Below are 27,601 nucleotides of genomic sequence, written 5' to 3'. Positions count from 1 at the left end.
GAAGAGCGTGTATGTGCGCCAGATCGCTCCATTTCAGTTCCAACATGGTGACTAGATGGGTGGTAGTGGCGTGCTGCTGATGCAGTGAGTACGGGGTGAGAGATGGGACAATCACCTCACACCACAAGCAGAAAAGAGGCCTGAGTCACAGACAGTGCAGGCCACACACATCCAGAGATATCACACCATACACAAAACCCCCCACCAAATACTTCATCATGTACTACTGCAATTACCTATTACTACACTAATACTATACTACAACACTAGTACTTAATCAGATACTACAGATTCAAATATTACTTTACTAACACTCAATTAGAACCCAAATACCACACAGTGCTACAAACTAGAAGACAACTACAGGCTCAGTATCACAGCTCTTTTCATTTGTAACACATAGGGGTGGGCGATATGGTAAGGACATTACATCACACTATTTAAAGATATTTTCATGACACATCACTTTTTTATATAATATTTTTTATATATATACACAATACTTTGACATGCAGACAGAATGCACCAGTAGTAGCTCATTTTAGAAACTGCTATCTAAATACTATCCCGCACATAGTACAGATTTTATTTCGAATTTTCTGCACTCCACCCAATTAAACAGGACGGATTACGGTCTTTGTAATGGATGAAAGTGAACAGTGTTATTTAGGCAGCGCCATCATAATCACAATAACAAAATGAACCACAATACAATAAAATAGTGGTATGGTATGACGGTTCATTCGGTAAACTCTGTTTAAAAGTCGTCCTATGGTCCGAATTTCTTACATACCCTAATAGGGTTGGCAACAAAAAAAAGTGCAGAATGAACTTTAGATGAACTTTCTAAAAATATGTTTTAAAGAATACATTAATGGCAGGTTTATCCATCTCTTTATTATTTAGTTGTGTTATGCGCACACACACTTGTGTTGTAAATATAGTACAGTAAACCACTGTTAACCTATATAGACAGGTCTACTGTTTCTAATAAGATTCTAATTTAAAAGAGGGCAATTCTTTATTCAATTAGGTTCAATTAAATTTTACTGGCAAAAATAAATAATATATGAATACATGTCTTGAAATACTGTGATACATATTTTTGGTCATACCACCCAACCCAACAATAAAATAGGATCATACTGTCCACCTCTAATAATACATATCACTCATTTGATCTGTCTAAAAATACAGGCTTATTTACTTCAATAATAAACTAGTGTTCACAAACCAGTTGCCAGTTCATTAAGTATACGTCCCTTGTACCTGCACATATTCATCAGCCATGAATTGTCAGGTAGAATAACTATACAGGTGTGCTTTATAGGTCTACAAATACTGAGTGTGACCAATCTGATGCTCTGCAGACTTTTCCAGCTTCTCTTTCAGAGGGACCACTGTATGCCCACTGCAGGCTCTATGGTAGTTGGTTAATCTAATCTAATAAACTGACATTTCAGTGTATACCCAGAATCAGTCATTATGACAAAAAACTCAGGAAAGGTTGTGGGTAACACATGCATGTTTCTTAGCAAAAACAGCCTGTGATTTTCAAATAAATCCTATTAGTGAAGCTTTGTGCACAGCATTCTGAACACCTGGTTCGATAATCGAAAGCAACAAAGCTAAAAAGTGGGAAAATAAATCTACACGGAAAAGGATGCAGGCATGGTGGAGAACGAAGGGAGGGAGCCAGTAGCCGTCGGGACTCTTACACATGGAGCGCCGGTAGATGGCCTTCTCTTTGTCTTTCTCCTTGGATCTGTTCCTCATAAATGGCAGCCTTTTCAGTGCTGTCGCAGGATAATAGAAGGTAAGGCAGAGGAGGAACACAACAAGCCCACAGAAGGAGATATGGAGGTGGAGAGAGCAGGGAGAAAACATACTGACATTAACAAAGCTGTACAGCCAGGAGAATGAACAAACCAGACCACCATTTTAACAGACTCCCTCTCGCTCTTTCTCACACACACACACACACACACACACACACACACACACACACACACACACACACACACACACACACACACACACACACACACACACACACACACACACTATAGAGTATACATATTTTGGTTAATATGCATACTAAATCACAATTACAGGTGAAAAACACAGTAAGACGGCAGTGAAGGGGGTTGTCTGAGATATGAAGATGCTGCAAGTCCAATGCCAACACTGTACAGAAGCCAGTACACACACAGAAGGGAGATGTTTATTAAAGGGTGCAATTGAGGGAGCAAATGGTAACACCAGGGGAGCAGGACTTCAGGGTGGGGGAAACTGCTGAGAGTCATCTTAAACTGTAATATGAGTCCTATAATCACATTCAGGTCCTGAAGCAAATTTCCATTTCTAAACCAACTTTATGTGAAGCTTCTTAAAACTGTACATAAACACCCTCGATTCAAATATAAAACTGTAAAATCCACACCCATTTCTTTAAATTTATTTAAATAATTGCCTTACAAGGCATTTTGGAAAGAGTTTACTACATTTAATTTACCATTTATCAGAATGTATTTCCACTTGCATCATTTTATATATGTTATCTTATATATTTTGTAGCTAACCAGCTTTAATATGCATGTAAGGCAAGTTGACCTGTTTTTATAAGATGCTACATAAATAATAATCTGTTATTATTTTACTATTATTTATTGATGTGACTATTAGGGATGTTCTGATCCAGGATTTTCCCCCTTTCAGAGTCTCTGGACAAAGCAGCAGAATTGTTTTTTTTGGGGGAGTGAAGGATTTATATTAACTAACATATTAACTAAAACTCTTTAACTGCTGCTCTGTGTGGCTTTTGTTGTTTGCTGCATCACATTTACAGCCCGCAATCACTGGATCAGACTGGGACATTTCTTTTAACAATACAGCAGAATTAAATTGTATCATAACTACTATGTTGGCTTGTGGCTAGTGTATTACCTTGGAAATAACGAATAAGTTTGAGGCTAAGCATTAGATCAGGACACTATAAAGCACAGCTTATATTTCTAATACTGTACTTTTATACACATTGAATGCTTTAATAAAAACTGACAATAGAAATGTTAACATATTAATGTAAGGCACATATCCAGCTACTTCTTATTTGTATTTAAAAAAAACATCACAATATTGTATCAAATTGAATTCTGAAATATGTGAATCATTACATGCTCTACTATACACTCCCTTTTATCACACATTCTCACTTTACACATCTGGGTTGTGTTCTATTGGCATGGTAGAAAGTGACTTATTTATATAATGCATTGCACCTTTTAATAGTGATGGACAGTAATGAATGCCAGTCACAAACTCTTAACATGCCCTGAGACAGGACAGTTATGCTAAAGCCCAAACTCGCTTGGCTAAAGCCTACCATTGGAGGAGCCTTGCGCATTGCTGTGCTGCGCTCTCCTCCCTTTTAGCGCAAAGAGTAAGAGAGTGAGAGAGTGTGAGAGAGAGAGAAAAAGAGAGAAGAAGAAAAACAGGCAAATCAAGCATTAGGCCAGAACAGCAAAATAAAAGTCTGCAGTAGAGATGTGCAATGAAAGCTAGCAAGCATCCTCAAGCGTTTCTGCCTGCAAAGAACTTAAAGCCAGAGAACGGAGGAAGAGAATGTTCTGGTATCGCTAAAAGAGAGAAACAGGACTGCTTCTGTCTGTCTAGTCTCTCTGTTGCAGCTGAGATCACAGAACGTGGGAGAAAGTCATTTCTGTAAAAATAAAGATGCTTGAAATGGTTCCTTGAGTGATGCCACTGAAGCAATTGTAAATAGAATGTGTGAGTTTAAAGAACTTTTGCTTGATCTGACCTATTTAAAATATCTATTTCGATTACAAAATTGATTCTTTATGGAACCCAGAAGTCCTTCTGTCACTCAAGGAACTATTTGATGCACCATAATTTTTAAAAGTATAGGTTCAAGTGAAAGTCATGTGAAGGGTCTCAAATTGTTTCTTATATTAATTACTGTATATTACAAAACTGATAGGGGTCTTCTCAATTTATAGACTGTGCTGGCTGGAAAAATTTTAAATGAGGGTATACAATACTCACTGCTGCTCCTCTTGTGGCTCAGGGGGTCGTCAAGTGATCCAGAACCCATGGAAGAACTGTCCTGGCTGTCTTGAAACGCTGTCCCGGCCAGGAAACCATCACTAGACTCTGAGCGGGTGGGTGTGATGGTGAGGGAGCGCATCCGTTCGCGGCTTTTCGGCTTGATCAGCTTCTTCATCTTTAGTGTGATCCAGTTGCCCCTTCTGTCAGACAAGGACAAAGTATGTCAGAGAAATTGTGCTCTGTGTTCCAAAGATGAATGTATAGAAAGCTAAGCACTGCCAAAAAATGGTGACAACTCTGTATCGCCATTAAAATAAATGACATGCAGGACAACAAAGAGCACTGTACTGTGCATGTCACAATCCATAAACACAGCAATATGAAAGGAACACAAAGTCTCCATTTTGCACAACACAGCCAAAATGTAGGTCTGAGGGCTGGTGTCAAAGATCAGTGAGCATGCAACAAAGCTTCATTCTTGATGCAAAAATACCTGCTGATCCAGGCTCTGAAAAATGACCAAAAACATGTACTATAAGTCTAAACTGGTTCATTCCTTAAGTACAACATTCAGGCCTCAAGCTAGAAAAAATTTAACATCTAAAAAGACTAATTTCCCGAAAGGCAATCAGAACATCGCTTAAAATCAACACATACCTTCGAGGAGGCGAGGGATCATAGAATTTGTATTGATCCATGATTTTCTCCTCCAGCTTCTCCTTCTGTCTTCTCAGTTCATTTAACTTGTCTCTGGAAGAAGTATGAGATGAAACGGCAATTAACCCTGTTCCTGCACAGTCTCAATCTATCACATTTAGTTCCAGCCTTAATCTGATACATCTGATTCTTTACATGAAGAACCAGCTTTAGAACCAGCTGAATATTAACGCTACATTAAGCAGAACTAAACTCTGGTGAAAGACCCTATTAGTCTAGATGTAATATGTGAACCTGAGTCATTAAGGTAATATAAGTACAGGAGGTGGTATAGTAATGATGTGGTAATGTCGCACATGTATTGCCTCTGCTCCACATGGAAGAGGTCCTTGCTCTCCATGGTCTGCTCCAGTAGAGTCCGGTTTTGCAACATCAGGGTCTGGATCTGGTCCAGCAGGTGCCGGTTCTCCTCCTCCAAATTGCCTTTCAGCTGGCTCAATAACTAGAGAGAGAGATTAAATGGGTTTTTACATGAGTAATCACTCTTACTGTATACAGTGTAACATACATCATTCTGCTTTATAGCGTATAACGTCACAATAAAGCACAATTAAAGTGTCAGTTCGTAATTGCTCAATTCACTGCCTATCAATTCCTTAAATGAGTAATTAACAATATATCATTCAGAATCATACACAGAACTAAGAACTGCTACACGTTGACTTTACCAACTGACTGTTTACCTGGTGTACAATATAGCACAGACCTTGTGTTGATGTGCTGTTATGCAACTACAAATGTTAAACACTTTATCTGGTCATAATGTTTTGGCTCACCCCTAATTTTGAATACCACAAATAAAGGAGTGAGTCTGTATGTCAATTTCAGAGGGACACATTTATGACTTAATAACAGGGAATAAGGAGCATTCCAGGGAGGCAATGTGTACTACTCCCCCTACCCAAAGTCCAATAGGACAAAAAGAAAGAGGCAAAGTCTGACATGCCCATGCCAGAGGCTGTAAGATCTGTAATGAGCACATGCATTCCTGTGGAGAGAACCTAACCTTACTCAAAGTTTAAACCAGATAGAGGCTGAGCTTGGACATCTGCTAAAAGTTGACCTCTCACTCTATTGTATGGAATTCCAAAACATGATGACAAGCCTAACCAAGCTTCAGACAACACAATGTAAAAGACTTTCTCTTAGAACGCGAGAAATGAGTCTGTGGGAAGATAAGAGATATTAGTGTCAGATGTCTTCTATCACCCCCCAGACTATCATCAGGAAAGGAAATAGTGAAAATGCAATATCCATCCTCGTCCTGTTTATCAGCATATTAGATAACAGAGTGAAGAATTCACCTCGCACTGGTTTGTGAGTTTGGTGGAGGTGATGTCCAGCTGCTGGTACTGTTCCTTCAGTTTGGAGAACTCAGCCTCCAGGCGTGTCTGCTCCAGTTTGGCTGCGTTAAGCTGGCTCTTCAGGTTCTTGTGGTCTGTCTGCAGCCCCTCATTGTCTTTCAGCAGCTGCTGGTATGTAGTGTTCAGCCTTGGGCAAGAGAAATAAGCCACTTCAATACACATGTATCCTATATGGAGTTTTTTTGTACAAATCACATATAATTCACATATAAGTCTTTAATATGCTGTGTGTATTTTTGTATGAATGTGACCATACAAGAAAACTGGCTTCTTGTTTGACATATGTAATTTAAGTAGGGAGGTCACTAAGCTAGTTTTATACTGACAAGCTTACTTATACTATTCTGTTGTTTTAACACAGGATTCCACAAATACACATAATTTGTTGAATATTTTAAAGTGAGGAATAATGTTTGGGAGTAGGAAAAAAAGTAGTAACTAGGCACTTCATAATCCCACAGACTACAGATATGAAATATGTAATATTACTAGTATGTGCTGGTTTAATCCACTCACTTGTCATTGTCTTCTTTCAGCTTGTGGTACTCTGCAGCTGTGGCCTGGTGACTCTTGTTTTCTGATAGCATCTTCTCCTGCTCAGCCTTCAGGACTTTCTCCAGCTCCTCCAGTTGAGCTTTCTGTTTCAGGAGTTGGTTATACCTGCATATTCAAACAATACCGATTCCTTATAAAAGCTAGCTTTCAGACTTTCAAGCTGATGACTTCTAATTCTTTTAACCCCTTAACACTCCAAGGCTTATTATACACTAAGGCATATTACTCAGTAACTACAGGGACTTCTGTACAAACTATTCTCTGGTAACAGAAGGTTGTAATGAACTGCTGAAAATACACCCAATACCCATAATTCCAATACCTTTATTTCAAAAGTGATAGGACTAAAAAAATGAAGTAATAAAATTAAAGTGAAAGCTATTCACAAAGACATCACTCTTCTTGTGGTACGAGCCTATGCCTGATCTCACCTGTCCTCCAGGTCACGGTGCTGCACCTCTAGACTCTTGTGTGCAGTCTTGAGGCCACCATGTTTGCCGATTAGTGCCTCGTATTCAGCAGCCTGTCGCTCGTGGAGAGCAGCCAGCTTCTCATGGTCCCGCAAGAGGAGCTCGTAGGTGGTGCGGAGCTCCTCGCGCTCTCGCACTGCCCCATCTCTCTCACTTTCAGCGCTGCACTGCTGGCTCTGCAACTGAGCATTTTGGGCCCCCAGTGCCGCACTCTGCGAACTTAAGGTAGAGTTCTCCACCTGCAGATATCAGAAGAAACAGGAGATGTGATCCTGACTCTACTGAATGTGGAGAGCACAAAAGCCAGTTTGGTCATTGCTGGGCAAAGTTTGGCCATTAGTGTTAATCTAGCAGCTAGAAGTGTCCTGATTTGATCCAGAGGACATGTGTTGATGGATCAAGTATCAGCCATTTTAAACTGACCATCCTTTCTTTTCTATTTTTCTGCTCCATTTACAACACAACTGTTAAATGGGCATCCTGAATGGACACAGCCTGTAGCAGTGTGTATTAGTTATGCACATATCAAAGTGTGAATTTCTCTGAAGTATCTTAAAGCAACAAGTTGCTAAATCACCAGGGGGCAAGAGATCAGTCAAACTGGATCATAAACAATATAAAATAATACGCAATAAAAAAAGTCAAACAAACAAACAAAACATCATTCTAGAGTGGCACATTATGCATATATAAACAAAGTAATTTACTGCAATATAAATTAAATATGATTTTAATATATTTGAAGATTCAAAGATTCAAACTGTATTTACCGATACGCAACATTAAGGTGCTCATATCGGACCAGGAGGCAAGAAAATGGATTGGAAACCAGCAGGTTACATGGCCATGGTAATGGCTTCTGTTTTGCTCCACTACTCAGACAGTATTTTCGAATCCATTTAAGTTTGGCTGTCTGAACCATTAAAATCAGACTCCGAGACATAATCTCCACATTCAGTGAAATGATCAAGTACCAGATAATCCAAGTGGAATAAAAGTGTGGACTCAAGAGAGATGTCACATTAGGACATAAGGACAAGTTGTTAGTGACTGTGTTTCATCTGGCAATGACTGAAAATGCTTTTAAATCTAAAAATCCCTGTAACATTTATGGGAGAAACTTGCAAAATGTAAACACAGCTGCAGATGAAACTAAGTCCAGCGTTACATGATGACCTAAATTCGACTTGATCTTTTGCGTGATCTAAATCCCTGTACAAACTGTGCCATATTGGATGCAAAACCAAACCTAGCATTCAACTGGTCATGATGGCCAGAGTGCTGTGTGACAAATATGTTAAGCTGTATGGATGAGGGAATGAATGTGGTTTTAACATTTACATTTACGGCATTTAGCAGACGCTCTTATCCAGAGCGACTTTGCTATTTACCCAAGAAAAGCCTTAGCTAGTTAGAATAGACTAATAATTCAAAAGATACCTCTAAGCTTAGACATTGCTAAACACAATACAATAAGGCGACCATAGAACTATTCGTCCAAGTACTCTCGGAAGAGGTGGGTCTTCAGTCTTCAATCTGATGCAGGCAGCTACAGGAAGCCAGTGGAGAGAACGCAGCAGTGGAGTGACATGGTTTTAAGATGCTACTGACCTGCAATTTGGCATTTTGGGTCTGCAGGGTAGTGTTGTTCTCCTGCAGCGAGGCGGTCTGTCTTTGTAGGGCTAGAATCTGAGCCTGGAGATTACTGCTTTGAGTCTCAAGCTGCTTCAGCTGGGTTCGGAGGGCTTGCTTCTCTGCTTGAAGTGTGGCATTCTGATAATATGACAAAGATAAAAGACATTCATTGTCACTGCAAAAAAAAGAACTGCAAGTATCTGTTTTGGAAGTTAAAATTTGTGATGGGCAAGATGGAGGTCACTTACATTCCTTTCCACCTCTATGAGGCGATCTTTGACCTTCAGCAGCTCTCGAGTGGCCTCGTGGCTTTCCTTTTCCCACTTACTGACACTCTGTGAGTTCCCACTTCCTCGAGGAGGCGAGCTGTGGACCATGCGCTCCTCTTCTTCCCTCTGACGAAGAGCTTCATAGTTCTTCTTCACCTGACAAGGTGAAATGAGTAAGTGAGAGGGGAATAATGTGAGAGTTACAGTCTGTTTCAGCGCAGAAAATTAAAAACATGACCCAGCATTCATTACTTGAATATACAAGTGTGATTCTGAATTGTGAGGCAAATAAAGCAGACAAGAGCAACAGAACCGACCCAAATTCTTTTATGAATCATCTCGTAGTCTTATGTACTCAAACGTTTTTACCTTCACTTTTATATTTTACAGTTAATTAAATCTCTTCATGGGCCCACAGTGTAAATAGATTTCGCATGATTGAGTGGTTAAAGATTCTCACTGTTTTGAGTTCCTGGCGGAGTTCTTGGTTGAGGTTAGATGACTCTTGTAGTCTAGCTTCCAAGGAGGCAATCTTCTCCTCCTTAATCTCTAGTGAAGACTTCAGAGTGGACTCCAGCTTTGACTCTAGCAGCTTGAATCTGAGATGTACAGAAGATGTACACATTTACAATCAACAAATCACTTTTCAATACTATTTTCATGATATTTTTTTTTCCAAAACTGCAAAATTCAATGGAATGCACCTTCACGTGAATGTTACAAAAAGGGCTTAGGAAAGATTTATGATTATGTAAAAGTCCATGCTGTCCTCCAGTAAAAAAACAAAGCTGCTGTGAAGTGCTTAAAAGAAATCCAAGCAGAGTAGGCAGAGTAAGCAGAGTAGACAGGACTGCCCAAGAGCAGGCAGGACTGCTCAAATATGGCCCATTTGATTTGGCTCACCAGAAAATTAACCCTCTAACCCAGTAAAAGAACATGTTTTATACTATAAAACTTATTCTTGTCATGCACCACAACAATATATTTTGCCTCCCCAAAACAAAAACTCTGGACTCCACTGGTCAAAGGAAAACATTTTCTAACATATTCTACTGTAAGTGGTTACGATTATTTGGCTAAGTATGCATCATTAAGCATATGTAAATGGGCTGCCAGTAAATGCAAATTACCTGGCATCAGAGCTCTGTTCATCATGCAAGAGTCCCTCTTTATTGAGGCCGATCTTCTCCAACTCGTGAGTCAGTTTCTCCAGGTCATTATTCATCTGCTGACTCTTCAGTTTCTCACTTACCAGCTCCTGAATCGCAAAATATTAGAATCAGAGCAAAACTCCAGGCTCTACCACAGAATCTTAAAGTTTAATGATAAAATCCTTAAAAACCCTCAGACTTAAAAAGCCATCTTAAACGAATAGTTCAGCAAAAAATTTGTACAGCAAATGTAGTCCAGGGCATCTAGTTTCCCTTGTTTTATACTGGGAATCCAAATCTAATGCAGTTTATGTAAAATTATACCAAACCTAAATCATACCATATGTGTCTCAAACCAAACTTTTTAAATAACATATTATGTGCAGTAACCTCAAACAGACTAGTGGAATTATAACAATGTATGACACAGTGATAAGACATTTTCAAGTGTATTTGAGGTAGGGGGACAATTGTCTCTCTCTTTCAAATTGCTTTGTGAGCTGTATAAGGGATGTACCTCTCTCAGGGTGACCAGTGTCTTTTTGTCAATTGTAGCTTGCTTCACCAACTCCTTGTTTTCCCTTTCAAGGTCTCTGACACGATTGCAAGAGTCTTTTAATGTGCTAACTTCCTTGCTAAGGGCACGATTCTCCTTCTCAAGGTGCGAAATACGCTGATTGTCATCATCTAATTTGGAGTCTCTGATTTCAGCCTGCTGTCGCAGACGCTTGTTTTCTTTCTCTAACTGCTTCTTATCTTTCTCTAGCTGAGAGCTCTCCTGCTCCAGCACCTTGTTTTCCTGCTCCAGCTGCTCTAGACGCTTGCTGGAAATCTTCAGCTCCTCCAGAGACCTCTGAATGCTTTGGTTCTCGCTTTCCAGGTCCTGAAGCTCACCTTCCAGTTGCTGGATCTTGCGGCTGCTGTTCTCCAGGGCCTTCTGGAGACGCTGGTTCTCAGAATCTAAGCCCTGGTAGCTCACCTCCAGTCGCTCACTCTTTTTGGATGAAGCCTTCAGCAGCTCCAGGCTCCTCTGCAGTTGGCTCTTCTCGCTCTCCAGTTCCCTGTTTTCCAGCTCCAGTTGAGCAGCTTTGGCACCTGTGGACCTAAGTGATTCAGCTGTACGTCGCAGTTCCAAGTTCTCCTCATCCAGCTGGGCATTCTCCTTCTCCAAGGCCTCTAGTTGAAGGGCTGTGTTCCTCAGCCCATCGATCTTCTTCTTTAACCTCCTGCTCTCAGAGTCCAGCTCAGTGTTCTCCTTCTCCAGTGCCTCCACCTTGTCACAGGTGATGCTGAGACTGGCAACTCGCTTCTGCAGCCCCTCGTTCTCCCGCTCCAAGCGATGCACCTCCATTTCCAGCTCTTCTGATTTTTCACCTTTCTCTTTGTAATATTCCAAGTCTTTGCGGAGCTGCTTGCGCTCAAACTCAAGCTTGTTGAGCTTGCTGCTGGTCTCTTTGATTGAGTCGTGAAGCACACGATTTTCCTTCTCCACATCTTTGACCCTGGCCTCAGCGCTGACTTGTGAACGCTGCCTAAGAGAGGCAACAGTTTGGTTCAGGTGCTCATTTTCCTGCTCCAGTCCCTTCACCTGCACCAGAGAGAGAACCAGAAGCTGTGAGCTCAGGTTGAGTCTTTATAAGGTCACAGAAGTCTATCGTTATTGCATGTTTCAAACAAACTGAGTAGTTTCATTAATGCAAATTCTAAGTTTTATAGCATTTTAGATTTAGATTTGTAAGTAGAACATTTTTGCTAAAGATGGACTGATCAGGGTTGTTAAGGCCAATAATCAATGATACCGATCAAGGGTGGGGCATTAAAGTGTCTGATCTTCCACTGGAGCCTTGATAACTTATGTCCGATAACTTATGTCCTATGTCTTATGTAAGAGTGTCTTATGAAGTATGTTATGTTCACCGGTGCTTTTTCATTACTCATTATTTATCAAGTCTGTTTTTCCATGTTCTTATGATCTGTGTCCCATTATTTAGTTAGTGCTAGTAAAATGCTTCTAGCAAATGCTAGTAGACTGGATAGTTAAATGATTTGGGCATACCCATATTCACAATTCAGCTGAAATATCACCCAATATAATAATTTTATTTGTTGAGCTACACATGCATGTATATTTAATTACTGATATTTAGATGCTGTCCAATTTTGTTCAACCAGGGGCAGTATTCTTATTGTAGCCTATAAAAAAAGTTGTACAATACCTTGTAGCCTAAACATCAAAAACAAATGATTTTTTTCTGATTGTGCAGACCACTGCAGAGCACCTTGGCCCAGTGCTGACCTGTCTCTCAGAGTTCTCCCTCAGCGTCTCCAGGGTCTTCTGCAGCTGTGCTTTTTCCTTCATCAGGTCTGAGCTGAGGGTCTCTGCACTGCGCAGGCTGTCTCTGTCTCCGCGCACCTCACTTTCCAGCTGCTCCAGCTGTGCAGAAATGGTGGGTAGATTTAGATTACACACGTGCACAGAAACTGATTGTGGTTTCAAGGGGGGCAAGAGGAGTGCAGCTGTAACCCAATCAGACTTTGGCCCCCAACCCTCCTGTTGTTTGAGCTCAAATGTGGGGTAAAGGATCTAAAAGAGATAATTAATACCCTCTCTTTGCTCACACTCATGCAGGGAGAGGGAGGGACCGTGTGCATCTGCATTGTCCCTGAAACACAGAAACAGCTGCAGTGCAAAGCACTTGGGTGGGTTATCCCATGTCCTTGCACACATTCATTTTTTTTTTTTTTTTTTTTTTTTTTTAACATACTCAACACTTTCTGCAGCACATAATTATACAGCATACACACACAGACACACACACTTAGCCTAAGCCCATCACATACGTATGATCTATCTGTAGTATCTAATTCTGCCAAAGCTGCTTAAGTGACAGCTTAGGGCAGCACACGTCTGGGTTGAGAGCAGCCAGCGATTGTACTTGAGCTACAGCATGACCCTCTACTTCACTATTGCATTAGTGCAACTTTTCTGCCTTTGTGAGGGAAAATTGCATTTTATTCATGACCTAATCTAAGCTCAAAATGGATTGTTAAGCTTCCTGAAAAAAGCTAGAGCCCAGAAGAATGGCCTGTAAAGACATCTTCAGGCTTCTTTTGTTCCCTCTGTCGCTCTTGTCTTTGCTGAGCTACTTTTAGTACGAGCCACTTCAGTGAACTTATTTTATGTGTGTGAGTGTGGAGCCCCAGAGCAAAGACAGTATACACGTGCACCCAGAGACAGAGAGAGACTGACCTTTTGGCAGAGTCTCTGGTTCTCCTTCTCAGCTTTAACGAGGCGTGTGCTAGCCTCCCCACAGCTCTTCAGTTCCTCCACAGTCTTCAGGAGCGCTTGGTTCTCCATTTCCAGCTTCAGGAGTCGGCTGGAGGTCAGTTCATTCACCTCATGACCCAGAGACTTCTGAGGAACTACAGGCATGTATGCAAAAATAACAAGTATTAAACCTTCTCACCTGCACACTTTGACAACTGTTACAACAAGCTGAATTGAGCTCATCTGGTAAACAAGCAGGGTTTATCTGGGATTTAGGGCCAGTTAACCTTATTAGCTTTGTCAAACATGGGCCGGGTGGTAATCTGGGACTTGCGGTCATTAAATATTAATTACATTAATCAATCATGTGTGAATAAGCCGGAGGCAATCTGCAAGCTAGCCGGTACTAAGGCTACAGGGGTTGCTTACCCTCTGTGAGTTCAGGTGTGGTTTTGGAGAGCTGCTCCAATTCCCAGCCCAAATGCAGAGATTCATCCATGCTCTGCTTTTGAGCCATCTCAAGTGTCAGGTTTTCCTCCAATAACTCCTCTATGCGCTTCCTGTCCATGTCCCGCTCCTGATAAACACACAAACACTTTAACAGAGAGCCTGTATGAACTCATGGTAATGCATTCAGACCATCAAGTTCTATTAGCTTTAGCTCATAGCTTATAAAAGTTCTCCAGTCCTCTTACCATCTCCATGTCATGAATTTTAGCTTTTAGCTGTAGATTCTCCTTCTCCAGTTCGTGCAGTTTATCGGAGCGTGCTCTGGAGCCTTCTAGCTGGTCCTCCAGCATGCTCTTTGTCTCCAACAAAATCTGATTGTCCTCCTTCAGTTCCTGTGTTACCACATATGACCTATTAATGACTATGTTCAATAGAAAGACCACAATATAACCTAAGCAACACCATCTACTAAATGCAAATGGACCTAATAAACACCCAAACCATACTAGGGAGTGCATGAAGTGTTGTTTGAGCATGCACAGCATGGTCACTGGCTTTATAAAAATGTCTTCTTCAGTTTTAGAATACCTCCACTCTGGCTCTGTAAAACTCAATGTCATGGAGCCGCTCTTTGTAGCGGCCCACTTCACTCTCCAGCTTGTCCACTCGGATGGCCTTCTCTCTAAGGGCATCAAGCTCATCACGGTAGGCCCTGGCAGATCGTGCATCAGACAGCAACTGAAGGTTCTAATCACCACACAGACACACACATAAATATCAGAGTACTGCTGCATGTAGGCATGTAGTCAATGGGTTAGTACTAATCCAGTCAGGAATCAGGATTTCACTATAGTGTTTTGACACCTTCCTTGAGCACAATATGCTTACAGGTCATTCTAAAAATACTAAGGCCAACACACGTGCTGTTGTATCTAAGTGAAAACAGCTGAGCCAATAATCGGGTAAGGGAATGGACTTAATCATCCCAAATGGTGATAGTAAGACCGCAGTAGTTTAAAGTGTTAGCTAATCCTAAATAACAAGGGAAACAGTATTGCTTTGAGAGGGAGACAAGGAGAGAACAAATGAAAGTCTTAATATAATTCATTATCTCTAAGCTATGGGCTCTCTGATGGGGTAGGGTCTGATAGCTATTGAAGTGTGTATGTGTGTGTGGGTGTTAATGGTTGGTCTGAAGAGGTCAGTGTAGTGCTGAGCAGCAATACAGGCTGTCTGGATGTTCTACCTCCTGCTGAATCCTCTTCAGCTCCTTCTCCAGGTTCTCAAGCTCCTGCCTGCAATCCATTAACTGCTCACTCTTCTCTTCCCTGGAACATAGAGAAATGTCTTATAGCAAACTCCACCTCCCTCCTTTTTTCCATCCAATCCCAGTTTTATGATCAGTTTTCCTTTTCTCTGTAATTTAGCAAAGTGTGTGCCTCTCTTCACAAAAGCTAAAAGCTACTGATTTAAAAGTTTAAAACTATAATATGAGCCCACCAAAAGAATGATTAATATGACCAGTCAAACTGGTCAAAAAAGAAGCACTCTCTGCTTCAAGTTATTTAAACTATAACTATAAACTAACCGTTAAAACTATTACTATATAAGTATAACCTATATAAAACTATAAACTATAATATCCAAATAAACTATAACTATTTCAACTATAACTACAAACTAACCTTTTCAGTGTCATAAAGGTTAGGTAAAGTTTATGTTAGGGGTGTGTGTAAAGGTTTTGTTGAGGGCATGCAAATCTATAACGGTCCCCTCAAAACATCCCGATAGCGTACAGCAGAATGGGCACAAAGGACTCTTCTGATTGGCTCCTGTTCTCACATAACTATCTCTTACCCCTCTTAAAGGAACACTTCCTCAAAAAATGCTAATGTGGCTAACAGTAAATACCCTGTGGGGACCAGTTAACATAATCTCTTTGTTATATGCAAACATGGCTTCTCTTTTGAAAGACATGTTTCTTTATTAATGATGGATACTAATAATTCTACTCTCAGTCATCTGTACCTGATTACATTCACTGTGAATGACCACCATCTATTAAATGGTGCTGGAATGCATGAGGTGTAATTTGAGCATGTAAAGCATGCTGACAGGGGGGGAATGTGGGGTGACTCAGGAATTCTCAGCAGTGCCGCAGAAGAGACGAGCGCATCATCAAGAGCTTTCAGTGCAGCGTTTTTGGCTGTGATGTTTTTCTGTGTCACTGAACAGTGGCGTGTCAGTGTAAACAAATCACTTAATTTTAAAAAAGTAAGAGGATGAAGACAGTGAATGTAGAAAACGTTCATGTGCACACACACACATAATTACTTCCTCAATGACATCATGTTTCTGTAAATCTAATAACCTTGCAGAGGAAGCTTGTATCACCAATGACATCTCTGGAGTTTATCAACTACACTATATGTCCAAATGTTTGTAGACACCACTTAAAATGAATGTATTCAGCTACATTAAGTTGTACCCCTTGCTGACACAGATGTGCAAATGTACAGCTTGTCTAGTCCCTGTAGAGAGGTTTTGCCAATAGAACAGGACTGAAGCAGATAAACATGAACCTATTGGCACCATGCCTAATGCCAGGCGTGCACTAGAGGGACATAAAGCCTCTTAGTATTGAACTGTGGAGCAGGGGAACTGTAAGTGTTCATCTTTGGGATGAGTCAGGGAGTTGGGATGAGTCAGGGAGCTGGGGATGAGATTGGGTTGTGATTATCCAAGATCCTGACTTCAATAATGCATATGTCGCTGAATGCAATCAGATCTTCACAGTAATGCTTCTCCACAATCTAGAACAAAGTCTTCCCTGGACAGTAGACACAGTTACTCCAAAAAAGCAGGATAAATTATTTTTTAATGCTCTCGATTTCCAAAGAAACAATGAATAAGCAGGTGCCCAGATAGTTTTGCCCATATAGTATATGTATGCTGGCCAAACCAATGTTTGAACCAATGTCAGAAACTATGGTGCCATATGGCAGATACACACTCAATAACTCCACCCTAGTCTCACAAAGCAAAACACACAGAGGAAAACAAAAAAAAACAAAAAACTACTTGCTCAGCCTGAGCGCTGCAGCGCAGAGATGAAAACTTCTTTTTTTAGTGCTTTGTTGTGTTGACAAAAATAGCCCGTCCTCTTTCTCTCCTCCAGTGCTCTAACCATGATGGGTAAGAAGAAGGAGATGGGACACGACAACCGCAAAAGCGACTCTGCAGTGATAAACAGCGATTTTGTAGAGCTCTGAGCTTTGACTAGAACATGCAACCACTCCATAAGTAGGTCAAAGACGCTTGAAGAATATCCAACATGCTAGATTATCATCTGATCTGGGCCAAATCCCCAGACATCTGATCCAGAGTCAGGCCCGGTGGACGCTAGCGCCGGCTTCGTCCCTCAACTGTTGCCTTGCACACTGCACATTCTTCACCATGCTGACATCACTGTGACAGGGTCAGGGCATAACTAGGACAACAGGCATCTAGTGGAGGCTTGAAACATCACTATATGTGTGTCAGATCCCCAAGGCTCAAGACAGAGCTAGCTGGAAGAAATTAGAACTATTCGCTTCACATTTCAATGAATCCAAGAAGCAAGTTGCAGGTCTTAATCTAGACTTCAAGTGAACTAAACAAGTGCTGACTAATGCACAACAGCATCATCCTTTCTGGCTTGGACAGGTTGGCTACAATGCACTTATAATGAGAGGAAGTTGATTTTAAAAGTGCTTCTCCATCTGAGTGACCGCTACCTCTAAATCACACCGCTGTGTATTGTCTCTCAAGGTTAATGTACTCTTAAGGAGGAAGTTCAATTATTTACAAGCCTGCAAAAAGCTCTTGTACTCTAGCCTCACCCAGTCAGACCAAGCAAAGCAGAGATATAAGGGAAACTGTGATCATTTTAAAATAATGGCCCTGACAACATCAGGGAGACCATTCTCCCTGACTTGACAGTCAGCTTTTGCTGTTCTCAGGAATTTTAGAGAAAATAGGCAGCAGTTATGAACAAGGATTATGTGTTGAATCTTTTAGCTTGTTTTTTTTAGTCTTATGCAAATGTTTAAGCACCTCTGGTCAAATTACATGTAATTCTAATTTCAAATAAACATACATCCTCATACACTTTACACACTTTAATGCACAAGTTAATACACAGTGACTGTTTATTTGCTGAATTTAACATATTTGGAAATAAAATATTTGGATTTTCATCTGTTTTTTTTTTTTCCCCTGTAGAGAGCCTGTAGAGTTTACAATAGAACACCACTAACACCAATAATTTTACCAGAGGTGCCCAAACCTTTGAATATGCTTGTACAAAGAATACTTGTATGTCAACAGATGATGGAACTTTTTGGAGCAGTGATACTCCACATCCCACAATTCTCGTGTTGATGTTGGCGCTCTTCAAAAGAAACAGTATTTATAATGGAAGTAATAACTGAGTAAGGTTGAGGTGAGGTTGTACCTGGTAAAATAATATGCACTAAATAGCTTATTAGAAGTTGCAAACAGAATGGTAAGAGTTTCAAATGATGGGTAAGTAATGGGACCTAAATGGGACCTCTTTTACCACAAGCTTCATTAAAACAGAAAATGTTGGTCTACGAACTCCACCATTACAGACGACCAGACCGTAATTTCCAGACAATTGTTTTTTGAAGTCTGAGATTATCTCTGCAAAGGCTACCAGTCTATCAGTTACTTGCTCTCCTCAACTTTGAAGTTTCTCTGCTCTTGGCATCTATGATGGATGGGACCTTTTAGGACTAGAAGGGACTGAGCAACGGCCTTCACCTAGTTTTGAGATTAGAAGTGATGAGGAAAAAGTAGGACGTATGAGTCACGATTGTAGTTGCACTTTGAAGTGACTCAATTTAAATAATTTAAATACGTTTCCACCAGGTTCACATTGTATTTTTTGGCCACAGTTGGTAGGTAAAATGTCTGGTATTGCGAACCTCTAGTCAGCACAAAGCCAAAGTGCTAAACCACTTGGACTGGGACTGTACTTACAGTTCCTGTCGGAGACGTCGGATCTTTGCCTTGGCATCTGCCAGCTCCACCGATAGATGCTGCCTGCTCTCGGTTCGGCGCATGCTGGGTGAGTCGTTAGGTGACTGGGCACTGGGTGCAGGGGGCGAGTACTGGCCACAGTCTCGTTCCTGGGTCAGTTCCACGATGGTCTGAAAGCAAAGAACCATTGACTGAGCAAACAGGGTTTTCAAATCTTTTCATATACCGACCCATTTTCCATTTCTCTTAAGAATTTGACTTCATTTATGTACACTTTTAGAAAATAAAGGTGCTATAAACTGTTCCTTGTGTGATACCACAGAACAACCATGTTTCTTCCAAATAGAACCATGTTTGTAAAACTGATGTAGAAGATGTAAGAAGAAACTAGTTTAAGTAAGAAGACATTGGTTTAACATTTAAACCGTATCATTAATTAGTTTAATCCTTTAAATGTTTCTTTACATGAACACTAAATGGACATATGTATTGGGACACCTGCTCAATTATTGTTTAAGGGTATTAAAAATAGTTTATCTTGCTTTTGATGGAGTAACTGCCTCTACTGACCAAGGAAGGCGTTCTAGAGTTTGGAGATTGCTGTGAGGATTTATTTGCATTCAGTGACACAAGCATTAGTGAGGTCAAGATTTTGGATGATCACCACACTTCATCTCCAACTTCCCAACTCATCCCAAAAAGTACTGAATGGAGCACCATTATTCACCATAGTTCCACTGCTCCACAACTCTGGGAGGGTTAATACCCCTGTAGCAAATGCCTAGCAATTAGCATTTAATGTTTATCGATTCCTATTCTATTGGCAATACTACTTTAGGACTGGACAAGCTGCGTGTGTGAATGTGCACATCTGTGTCAACAGTAGAGTAGCAACTTGGAGTAGGTGAATGCATTCATTAGAAGTGGTGTCCAGAAACATCTAGACATATAGTCCCTCTCTCTCTCTCTCTCTCTAGGTGATGTAATTCCGGACCACAGAAACCCTACAATACAAACAAATGCTATTACACATCAGTGAAAGGGAGTGCTTTCCACAGAGGAGAACTGTTTTTGATGAGTTTCTAATTGGCTTCTCTTTTGTTTAATCAACAACATAACCACATTTGTTCTCTTTCTATGAAGCTTGCACCATAGGCTAGCCATGAGAAAGAAAGAGTCCACTGCAGGAGTTTGGAGAGCATATTATTACACTGGCTGTATACAGTGCAACAGTAAACTCGGCAGGCAGCATAAGCAACCTTCTCCTCCTCCGTTCTGCGTGAGGTCTCCAATTAGGGAGAGGAAAGAGATTAGGGCAGTTATGCTGTGCTAGTCCGAGCAGCCGGCCGTGATGATTTCATTAAATTAAAACCAGAAGGCCAATAAGGGGAGCGCCACCAGAACTGGCCAACAGGACTGAACATGCTCTGTGGGGCTTGTGCTAGTGGAGGTTAGGGAGGGGTCACTATGTAAGTGGCCAATGCTGAACTGGGACGAACAGAAAGGGCATTTTAAGAACCTATCTGTAATCAGCAATTTCATCTCATCCCTCCTGGCGATGTGTGGGAGCAAACGAGAGAGGAAGGGAGAGTGCGAGTGACAGAGGGTGAGAGAGAGTAAGCAAAACTGATAGAGCAAGAGAGGGAGAAAGACAGAGAGGCAAAACGAAAAGAGGAGGGAAAATGGTGTTTTAATGAACAGCGGCTGGCCAAAGTGAGGCTCTGTAGATCATTATCCAGGCCCAGAAGAGCAGAGAATACTGGGAATGCCCTCAAAGGTCACTGCGACTCTGTGGGAGGGTTGAGCTTAATCAGCCTCACCTGGAGTACAAAACACTACATATGCTTTTACACACTCACACTGAAGGCTAAAATGAATATTCAGGGTTTCACAGCAGACATTTGTTAACAAATCAGATAGGACTGCTTGATATGGCCAAAATACTTATGGCTTGCAATACATTAAAACACGTGGGTCATGTGTATTATTCAAAATGCTTACAGCACATAGAATGAAACAGTCACTGATAGAGGGTTCAATTTGCATATGTGTTTCTGTGATAAAAAATATTCTATTTTGAAGCCCTATAGAATATGACAGTAGCCATTAGTACACCACCAGTACATCTCCAGAGGCATTACACGTAATATAAACATTTTTTGTCCAAGTTTATTGTTTTTTATGGATATGCTCTTCTCACTCTCTCTTCAATACCTCCAGTTGTTCATCTCTCTCATCCACCAGGTGTTTGAGGTGGAAAGCCAAGTTTCTGGAGAATGAATCCAGGTCTTCTGGGGGAGGCTCCCCACCTTCCAGCCACTGCAGATCCAGCACATTCTCCTGATTGTGGGTAACCTAAAAAACAGCATCAGACTTGTAACCAAATCAACTTCAGTACAAAGAAGACAAATAATACTCTTAAGAAAATGCATGAAAACAAAAGTCCATCAGAAAGTTTTTGTGGGACTTTGGTCTGGTTCAAATGTTATGTTTGAGTGTCTTTTAACTTTTAACATTATTTATTGTTCTCCCTCTTTAGTTTTCTAGTCTCTATTACATTAAAACACCTTTCAACACTAAAGACATTTAACTGTTTATACCAAAACAGTTCAATACAAAACAGTAAAACAATGGGGTTGGTCAGGTCCAGACAGAATTTGTTTAGGATTCAGTAGGAATGTCCTCTATATTCAGGAACCTGACTCTATACACGTTCAGTTTGAAACATCTGGGCCCCCTCTCAATAAAACACAGCCAAGGACATGTGAGAGTAACAGTTTCATGGGCTGCTTCTTACCTCCTGAATGTGGGATGCAATTGCTGCCTTTGTGTCAAAGTCCAGCGTCTGGATTCTCTCAATGTACTCCTCTTTTTCATCACACTGCAAACAAGCAGAAAAAAAAGAGAGGACACTGAGTGTGAAATGTGAAACATGCAACTAAGACGATATGTAGGAGAGCTATACCTTCTTCATCTTTCTGCCATTGTCCATTTTTTACTTTTATTGCATAATTTGAAAACCAGTCACTGCCTACATTTTACAATGAACGAAAATAACAGAAATGGTTCAAAATGACTTAAAGTAAAATCTTGTTATATGCACTTATATATACTGCATCTTTTTTTGTTACAATTCTGGAGCTACAAAGTTTTCTTCTAAAAGTGAGGATATATTGTCTAGCACTATTCTCAGAAGACAAGAGCAGAGAACATCCTAACATTTTTTTTGTTTGCTTAATAATATGTCATTTTTAGTATTTAGGCAAAATGAATCATTCCTGTGAGGATTTCTCTTCCCTTGATCACATATAGGGGAGTAAAGCACAAATTAAGGTGGGGTAAAACCAGCATTTTAAACATAGTTAAATGTTAAACGACATGCCTTTGGTCATTTCGTATCCTCATAGCAACATAATGTGTTACCACAAACTCGAACACGTACAGGCTGTACTTTATTCGAGCCAGCTCTTAATCCAACTACGAGTTGGTTATACGAGTGGTGCTATATCACAGTTGTGAATTCTGTGACTCAAAAACATAACTCAAAATTAGAGAACATATACGGTGTCCTCAACAGTTTATTACACAAACATGTCCCAACTTACCCCACATGTCCTCTATTGTTAAGAGGAAAGAAATCCACACAGAAATGTGTACACACACACACACACACAAAGAGCCTGTTTACACCTGCCATTAACATGCATTTTTGGTGACCGGACTACGTTCATATTTCACTTGCCTGCATGAAAAGTCCGCATAAACACCCTTAAGACACATTGTGATCGAATTACAACCAATTCACTCAAACCACATTCACAAGCGTGAACAGAAATCATTTTCTTGAGATCAGATTCAGTCAGGCAGAACCATCTATTGTTCAACTGCATTGTATTATATTGTATTGCAGATACTATCCAGAGACAAAACACGTGTTAATGCTAGGTGTACAAAATGGTCCATATTACACCCTACGTGGTCATAGCAAATATAAAAACTAATGTTGGTTGTGAATTCTCTTTATATTTGCAATGATTAATACTATGCATACCACATATATGCAAATTTCTGCCGCTAACAAGCTCACACCTACCCGTCAGTGGGATCAGTGATCAGTACAATACAATAAGCAGAGTAGCAGGAGTTAAGGAAGAGATTAAAATTTGTATGGTAGATTCAGTTTGATTATTTCACAGGTTAGCTACAGTGTTTTGGCCTTGATGTAGGTTGAAAGTGATTTACTGTAGTCTGTGTGAGCAAAATTATTGTGTGTGTGTGTGTGAGAGAGTGTTAAGCTTGGGGCTAAATCAGAGAGGCCCTCCTGTGTTGCCGACAGCCTCTTGCACAGATCTCAAGATTGGCCTGCTGCCAACCACTGCCACCTGTCACGATCATAGCATTAGCGGCTACTTCACTTTCCACTTAATACAATCTGGAGCTTCTCAGGAGACCCAGAAATGCAGTTGCTCTTCTGTGGGAACAGTGAGCGTTTTGTAACCTCACCTGGACAGCACACCCCAGCAACAGCAACAACAGTTTCTTCACTTCTGCCAAGCCCTGTTCTGAAAACAAAAAAAACATAAACATCAGCCTAAAATGTAATCTCTTCCTACCACTGTATCTGTTAAAGGACAAACCAAAAAGAAACAACTTTGACATTAAACTGTACAACAATGGCAAACTACATAAAAGAATCCACAGAGTGTCTGGCTTTAAGAAGATCTCTACATCATGGTGGCCTCAGACATGATAGGCTGGCAGGGCAGCTGAAGCTGTGGGAGCTAAAGTGTTAACACAGCAGAACTAGGCAGAGGAATTGTGCCCTCAGAGGGGGAAAAAGCAGGTGGTTCCTCCAACTGGGCCACTCGGCTCCGATTAGTCCACTCGTGCAAGGAGGGGTGGAGCCCTGAGAGGGGCCAATTACAAATAAACAAACGGCTTAGAGAGCGGGGCTGTTTAACTACAGTGGAAGTAAAGCTGTGAAGCATCTGCGTGGACATGAAAGACCAAAATCTGTGTTCATTTAGAGCAAACCCAAATACAGTGAAATATGAGGAGAGATGGAGGTAATATAACTAAACAAACAGTGAGGCAATCATTTGATTAAATGTATTAAAATCATTTGTAAAATGTATTAAAAGAAAGAAATACATACACATTTATTACTACTTAACACATCTACATATGATTAAAACATGGTAAGAGAGGATTTTGGAGGAGCCTGTTTTATTTAAACCAATGAGTGGTATCATCATGGCCAGATCCAAAGAGCTCTTTGAGGCATTGAGATGTGTCTCCAGCAATCCTAAAATGTAGTCAGCATCTATCACCCCTGTTCCATAAGTCCTGGCCTTTATCTATCTGTTATGTGTTCTCTCAACAATCTCAAACTTTAGTCTTGTCCTAATCTTCTTCTTGTGGAAGGCCTGATCCCTTAGATAGGCTACCCAGAGGATACACGGTGAGGGAACAGCGTAGCTAACAGGATGTTTTTAAAACGAAAAAAAAAGGAAAAACATTAAAGCATGGATGTTTTTTCCATCAGTGACCTATATTTAACTCTCCCTGGTCAAAAGCAGCACAGATTACCACCAAATGCAGCAGCCGGACTGCCAGATAGAAATGGAGGCTATATTTGGGCGCATGGAAAAACACACACGCACACCAGTTTAGAGGAACACCCTTTAACTTTTCTGCCTTTATTTATCTGTTGCAGATACAAAGATTTTAAAAAGGTTTTGCTTGTGCAAGAGAAAAGAAAAATCAACAAATTAAAAAAAAACATACTTATTACTCACTGTCTAAGCATTGCACTAATTTGAGATTCATAGAAACAGAAGGAAGTGGCCGTTAAGGTTTTTTTTCATGAGAAAAGGCTTTCTGAGGTTGAAATGAGTACTGCAGCGCTCTAAAGCACAAACACAATATGATGGGTTACATCGGCCATGCTGAGCTACCCAGGCAGAGAGGTATAAATAGAGTGTATGGAACATCTGCTTTAATCACTGAATGTGCTTAAAAAATGTTTGCTCACATATATGCATGCACACGAGTGTACCCACACACACCTGCTTTGAAAGGAAGCGAAAATTTCCATGCATGCAAGCTTAAGATAAGGAGACGTTGCGTCTGTGTGCAGTGTATGAATTATTCAAGGAGGCTCAGAAGAGAAGACAGAGTAGAGAGAGAAGAAAAAGAGAGAGCGAGAGAGAGAGAGGGAGAGAGAGTTGGGGGGGCTTCTAAAACTGTGCATAAACATTCGCCTAACACAACCTCTGGCCTCTCTGGGGTCTGCTGTGACGGAACTGTGAGTTCTTCTCCGAGCTCTTTCGTCATTATCCTTCCATCCTGAGAGGAAACAGAGGGGTCACAAGGATACTGACTAACCCTGGCCTGCTCCTCCCCTTCCTGTGAACAATGACTGCTGAACAGGAAGAGGAAACCGCTCCTCAGGGGGACCCCTGTGATTAATAATGCCACAGTTTCCTGTGATCTCATAAATGACTGTATCCTCTACAGCAGCGGTTATCAACTGGGCTTGCCTCAGGACATACATTTGTCCATTATCGTTGAGCCATGACCTCAAAGCAAGCAAAATCCAGCCTAATAACTCTAATGAGGGTTGTCTGCTGATATTGGGATAATAACAGAATCAGCAGATGTTCAGATTTGATTGATATCTTAAACTGAGGGGCAGAATGTATAGGTGCCAAAATATCAGCATTTTATTCACCTTACTGTATTGGAAACCCGAGGCCCCTATTCTGATCTCTGCCCTTGCCTTTGCTGCCAACACAGTGTGCAGAGCTGTTTAACAGACAATTCCTCAGCCACCTCCGTGGTGACCCATGCTTCCTTCTGGCTGACACTATAGCTAAAGTGCACCTGTCATGACTCAGCAGTTCTACCCTCCAGTTGTTGGTGTTGATCTAAAAACAAGCAAACAGGACACCTGTCAGACAGCCATGTGAGCGCTGAGTGAGTCAGTATGGCCTGGAGTGAATGAGCAAGGCCGCTGAACCAAAGGGAGGGCAAGATGGCAAGATGATTACCAAGCAAGGACAGTGGGGTCGTTTCATGACATGCTTCTGTCTCACATAGTGGATTGGGGAGAAAGAGAGAGACAGTGTGCATCAGCGAGAGAGCAAGAGAGAGAAAGAGAAAGAGAGAGAGAGAGAGAGAGAGAGAGAGAGAGAGAGAGAGAGAGAGAGACTGACTAAGAGCAAGAGCAAGAAAGAGAGACCTAGAGCAAGAAAGAGAGACCAAGAGCAAGACTAAGATAGACCAAAAAAACCCTAAAAATGTGTGTGTGTGTGAAAAACAGAGAAATTAAAAGTCAGAGAGAGAGAGAAGTGAGATTTCATCAATAGCTAACTCCTCGTAGTGTAGGGTTGACTCCCACTGAGCTGATAATGCTCCCATCCCCCCCAAGCTCTAATAGCTGCATAATAAAAGCCACATGGCCAACTACTTTCAGATGGAGCACCACTGTTCTGCAAAGCTACTGTGGCAAAGGTTACATGAGACAGACACCACATGAGACATGACAATACAGGCCAAGCCTATCAAGAGTAATGTACAGTACCGTGCAAAGGTTTCAAGCACCTAAGCACATTATTAAAAACTTTTTGTAAAATCTCCCACATCACATTAGGGCAGACACAGGTAAATATAAATACAGAGAAAAGGAATGAGAATTTCTCTTTTTGAAGAATTAGTTTAGATCGTTTGAGGAACAAAGCTTGGCTTCGTATTTCTCCTGGACGCCCCCAGACAATTCCATCACTTGCTAAATGATTGAACATCATTATGCACTGATAACTGTGATCAATACTAGGCTGTCATGAAGGGAGGTGTTTTACTGAGCAAATAAACACTTACTGCTTAGATGATGAGCTTTTCATTAATTATTTTCACAAGTACCTAGAACTTTTGCACACTACTGTATTTAACAGTACTGGCTACCAGCTGGTTAACATACATTCCACCTATTACAATCCAATAAGTAATCTTGCTTTATTGCATTATTTAGCAGAAAGAGTCACAAAAGAGTCTTTTATCCAGAATGTTCAAAGCTATTTATGATTTGTAATATGCTTATCAGTGTTCTACCTCCTGCACTAATGCAAGATGCTTGACTGTCATAAAAAATGTGAAAGTCAACCTGACCAACAGGTGAGGTAAAATAATAAAAGCATACATACAATTTTACCTACCCATTTCACCAACTCACCAGTAGTACAAACACTAAATTTATGGCACATTTTGTCCATTTTTATAGATCAGTCAGATTACCTTGACTGTTCAGGGCAATTGTGGAATAGTTCTAGCATGCATTATACACAGATACTAGTATCCCTCAGATACTATCCCTCAGATACTAGTGCCCATTTAGTGCTCAAAGCTTTACATTTTGGGGCAAAGTAAAAGTTGTGTCAATTAAATGAGTGAAAATCCTGCTACAAACTAAATTACATTAGTTTTAAATAACCAATGTAAATTAACACATTTAAATTCTTTAAGATTTTCCACTTAATTTCTACAAATGAGACAAAATGAGGATGCAGAATAATGCGTCTGTTATGTCAAATAGACTAGACTGAATCATTTG

At 40.7% G+C, this 27,601-nt stretch overlaps 1 protein-coding gene across 10 annotated transcripts in view; it reads right to left on the bottom strand.

The window, feature by feature from the left end:
• Positions 1 to 27,601, bottom strand: part of LOC140546485 (girdin-like) — a 61,171-nt gene that overhangs the window by 11,617 nt on the left and 21,953 nt on the right. For 7 of the 10 annotated variants that reach the window (XM_072669784.1, XM_072669785.1, XM_072669786.1 and 4 more), the window contains exons 5-27: positions 23,494 to 23,552; positions 21,788 to 21,871; positions 21,205 to 21,345; positions 18,991 to 19,160; positions 15,194 to 15,275; positions 14,536 to 14,694; positions 14,193 to 14,339; positions 13,927 to 14,074; positions 13,480 to 13,652; positions 12,526 to 12,663; positions 10,747 to 11,817; positions 10,209 to 10,336; positions 9,539 to 9,677; positions 9,058 to 9,234; positions 8,786 to 8,947; positions 7,136 to 7,413; positions 6,666 to 6,809; positions 6,090 to 6,276; positions 5,082 to 5,227; positions 4,726 to 4,818; positions 4,066 to 4,268; positions 3,386 to 3,427; positions 1,719 to 1,796 (exon numbers count right to left, since the gene is read on the bottom strand). In XM_072669784.1, the coding sequence (XP_072525885.1) occupies positions 1,719 to 1,796; positions 3,386 to 3,427; positions 4,066 to 4,268; positions 4,726 to 4,818; positions 5,082 to 5,227; positions 6,090 to 6,276; positions 6,666 to 6,809; positions 7,136 to 7,413; positions 8,786 to 8,947; positions 9,058 to 9,234; positions 9,539 to 9,677; positions 10,209 to 10,336; positions 10,747 to 11,817; positions 12,526 to 12,663; positions 13,480 to 13,652; positions 13,927 to 14,074; positions 14,193 to 14,339; positions 14,536 to 14,694; positions 15,194 to 15,275; positions 18,991 to 19,160; positions 21,205 to 21,345; positions 21,788 to 21,871; positions 23,494 to 23,552 (4,149 nt within the window). The remainder of the gene's footprint in view (positions 1 to 1,718; positions 1,797 to 3,385; positions 3,428 to 4,065; positions 4,269 to 4,725; positions 4,819 to 5,081; positions 5,228 to 6,089; positions 6,277 to 6,665; positions 6,810 to 7,135; positions 7,414 to 8,785; positions 8,948 to 9,057; positions 9,235 to 9,538; positions 9,678 to 10,208; positions 10,337 to 10,746; positions 11,818 to 12,525; positions 12,664 to 13,479; positions 13,653 to 13,926; positions 14,075 to 14,192; positions 14,340 to 14,535; positions 14,695 to 15,193; positions 15,276 to 18,990; positions 19,161 to 21,204; positions 21,346 to 21,787; positions 21,872 to 23,493; positions 23,553 to 27,601) is intronic. The other 3 variants (XM_072669782.1, XM_072669780.1, XM_072669783.1) reach the window with 3 other exon arrangements.

Source organism: Salminus brasiliensis, chromosome 24 (genome assembly GCF_030463535.1).
Source record: "Salminus brasiliensis chromosome 24, fSalBra1.hap2, whole genome shotgun sequence".
Taxonomy (NCBI): Eukaryota; Metazoa; Chordata; class Actinopteri; order Characiformes; family Bryconidae; genus Salminus; species Salminus brasiliensis.
This window is presented reverse-complemented; position numbering and strand designations above follow the sequence as displayed.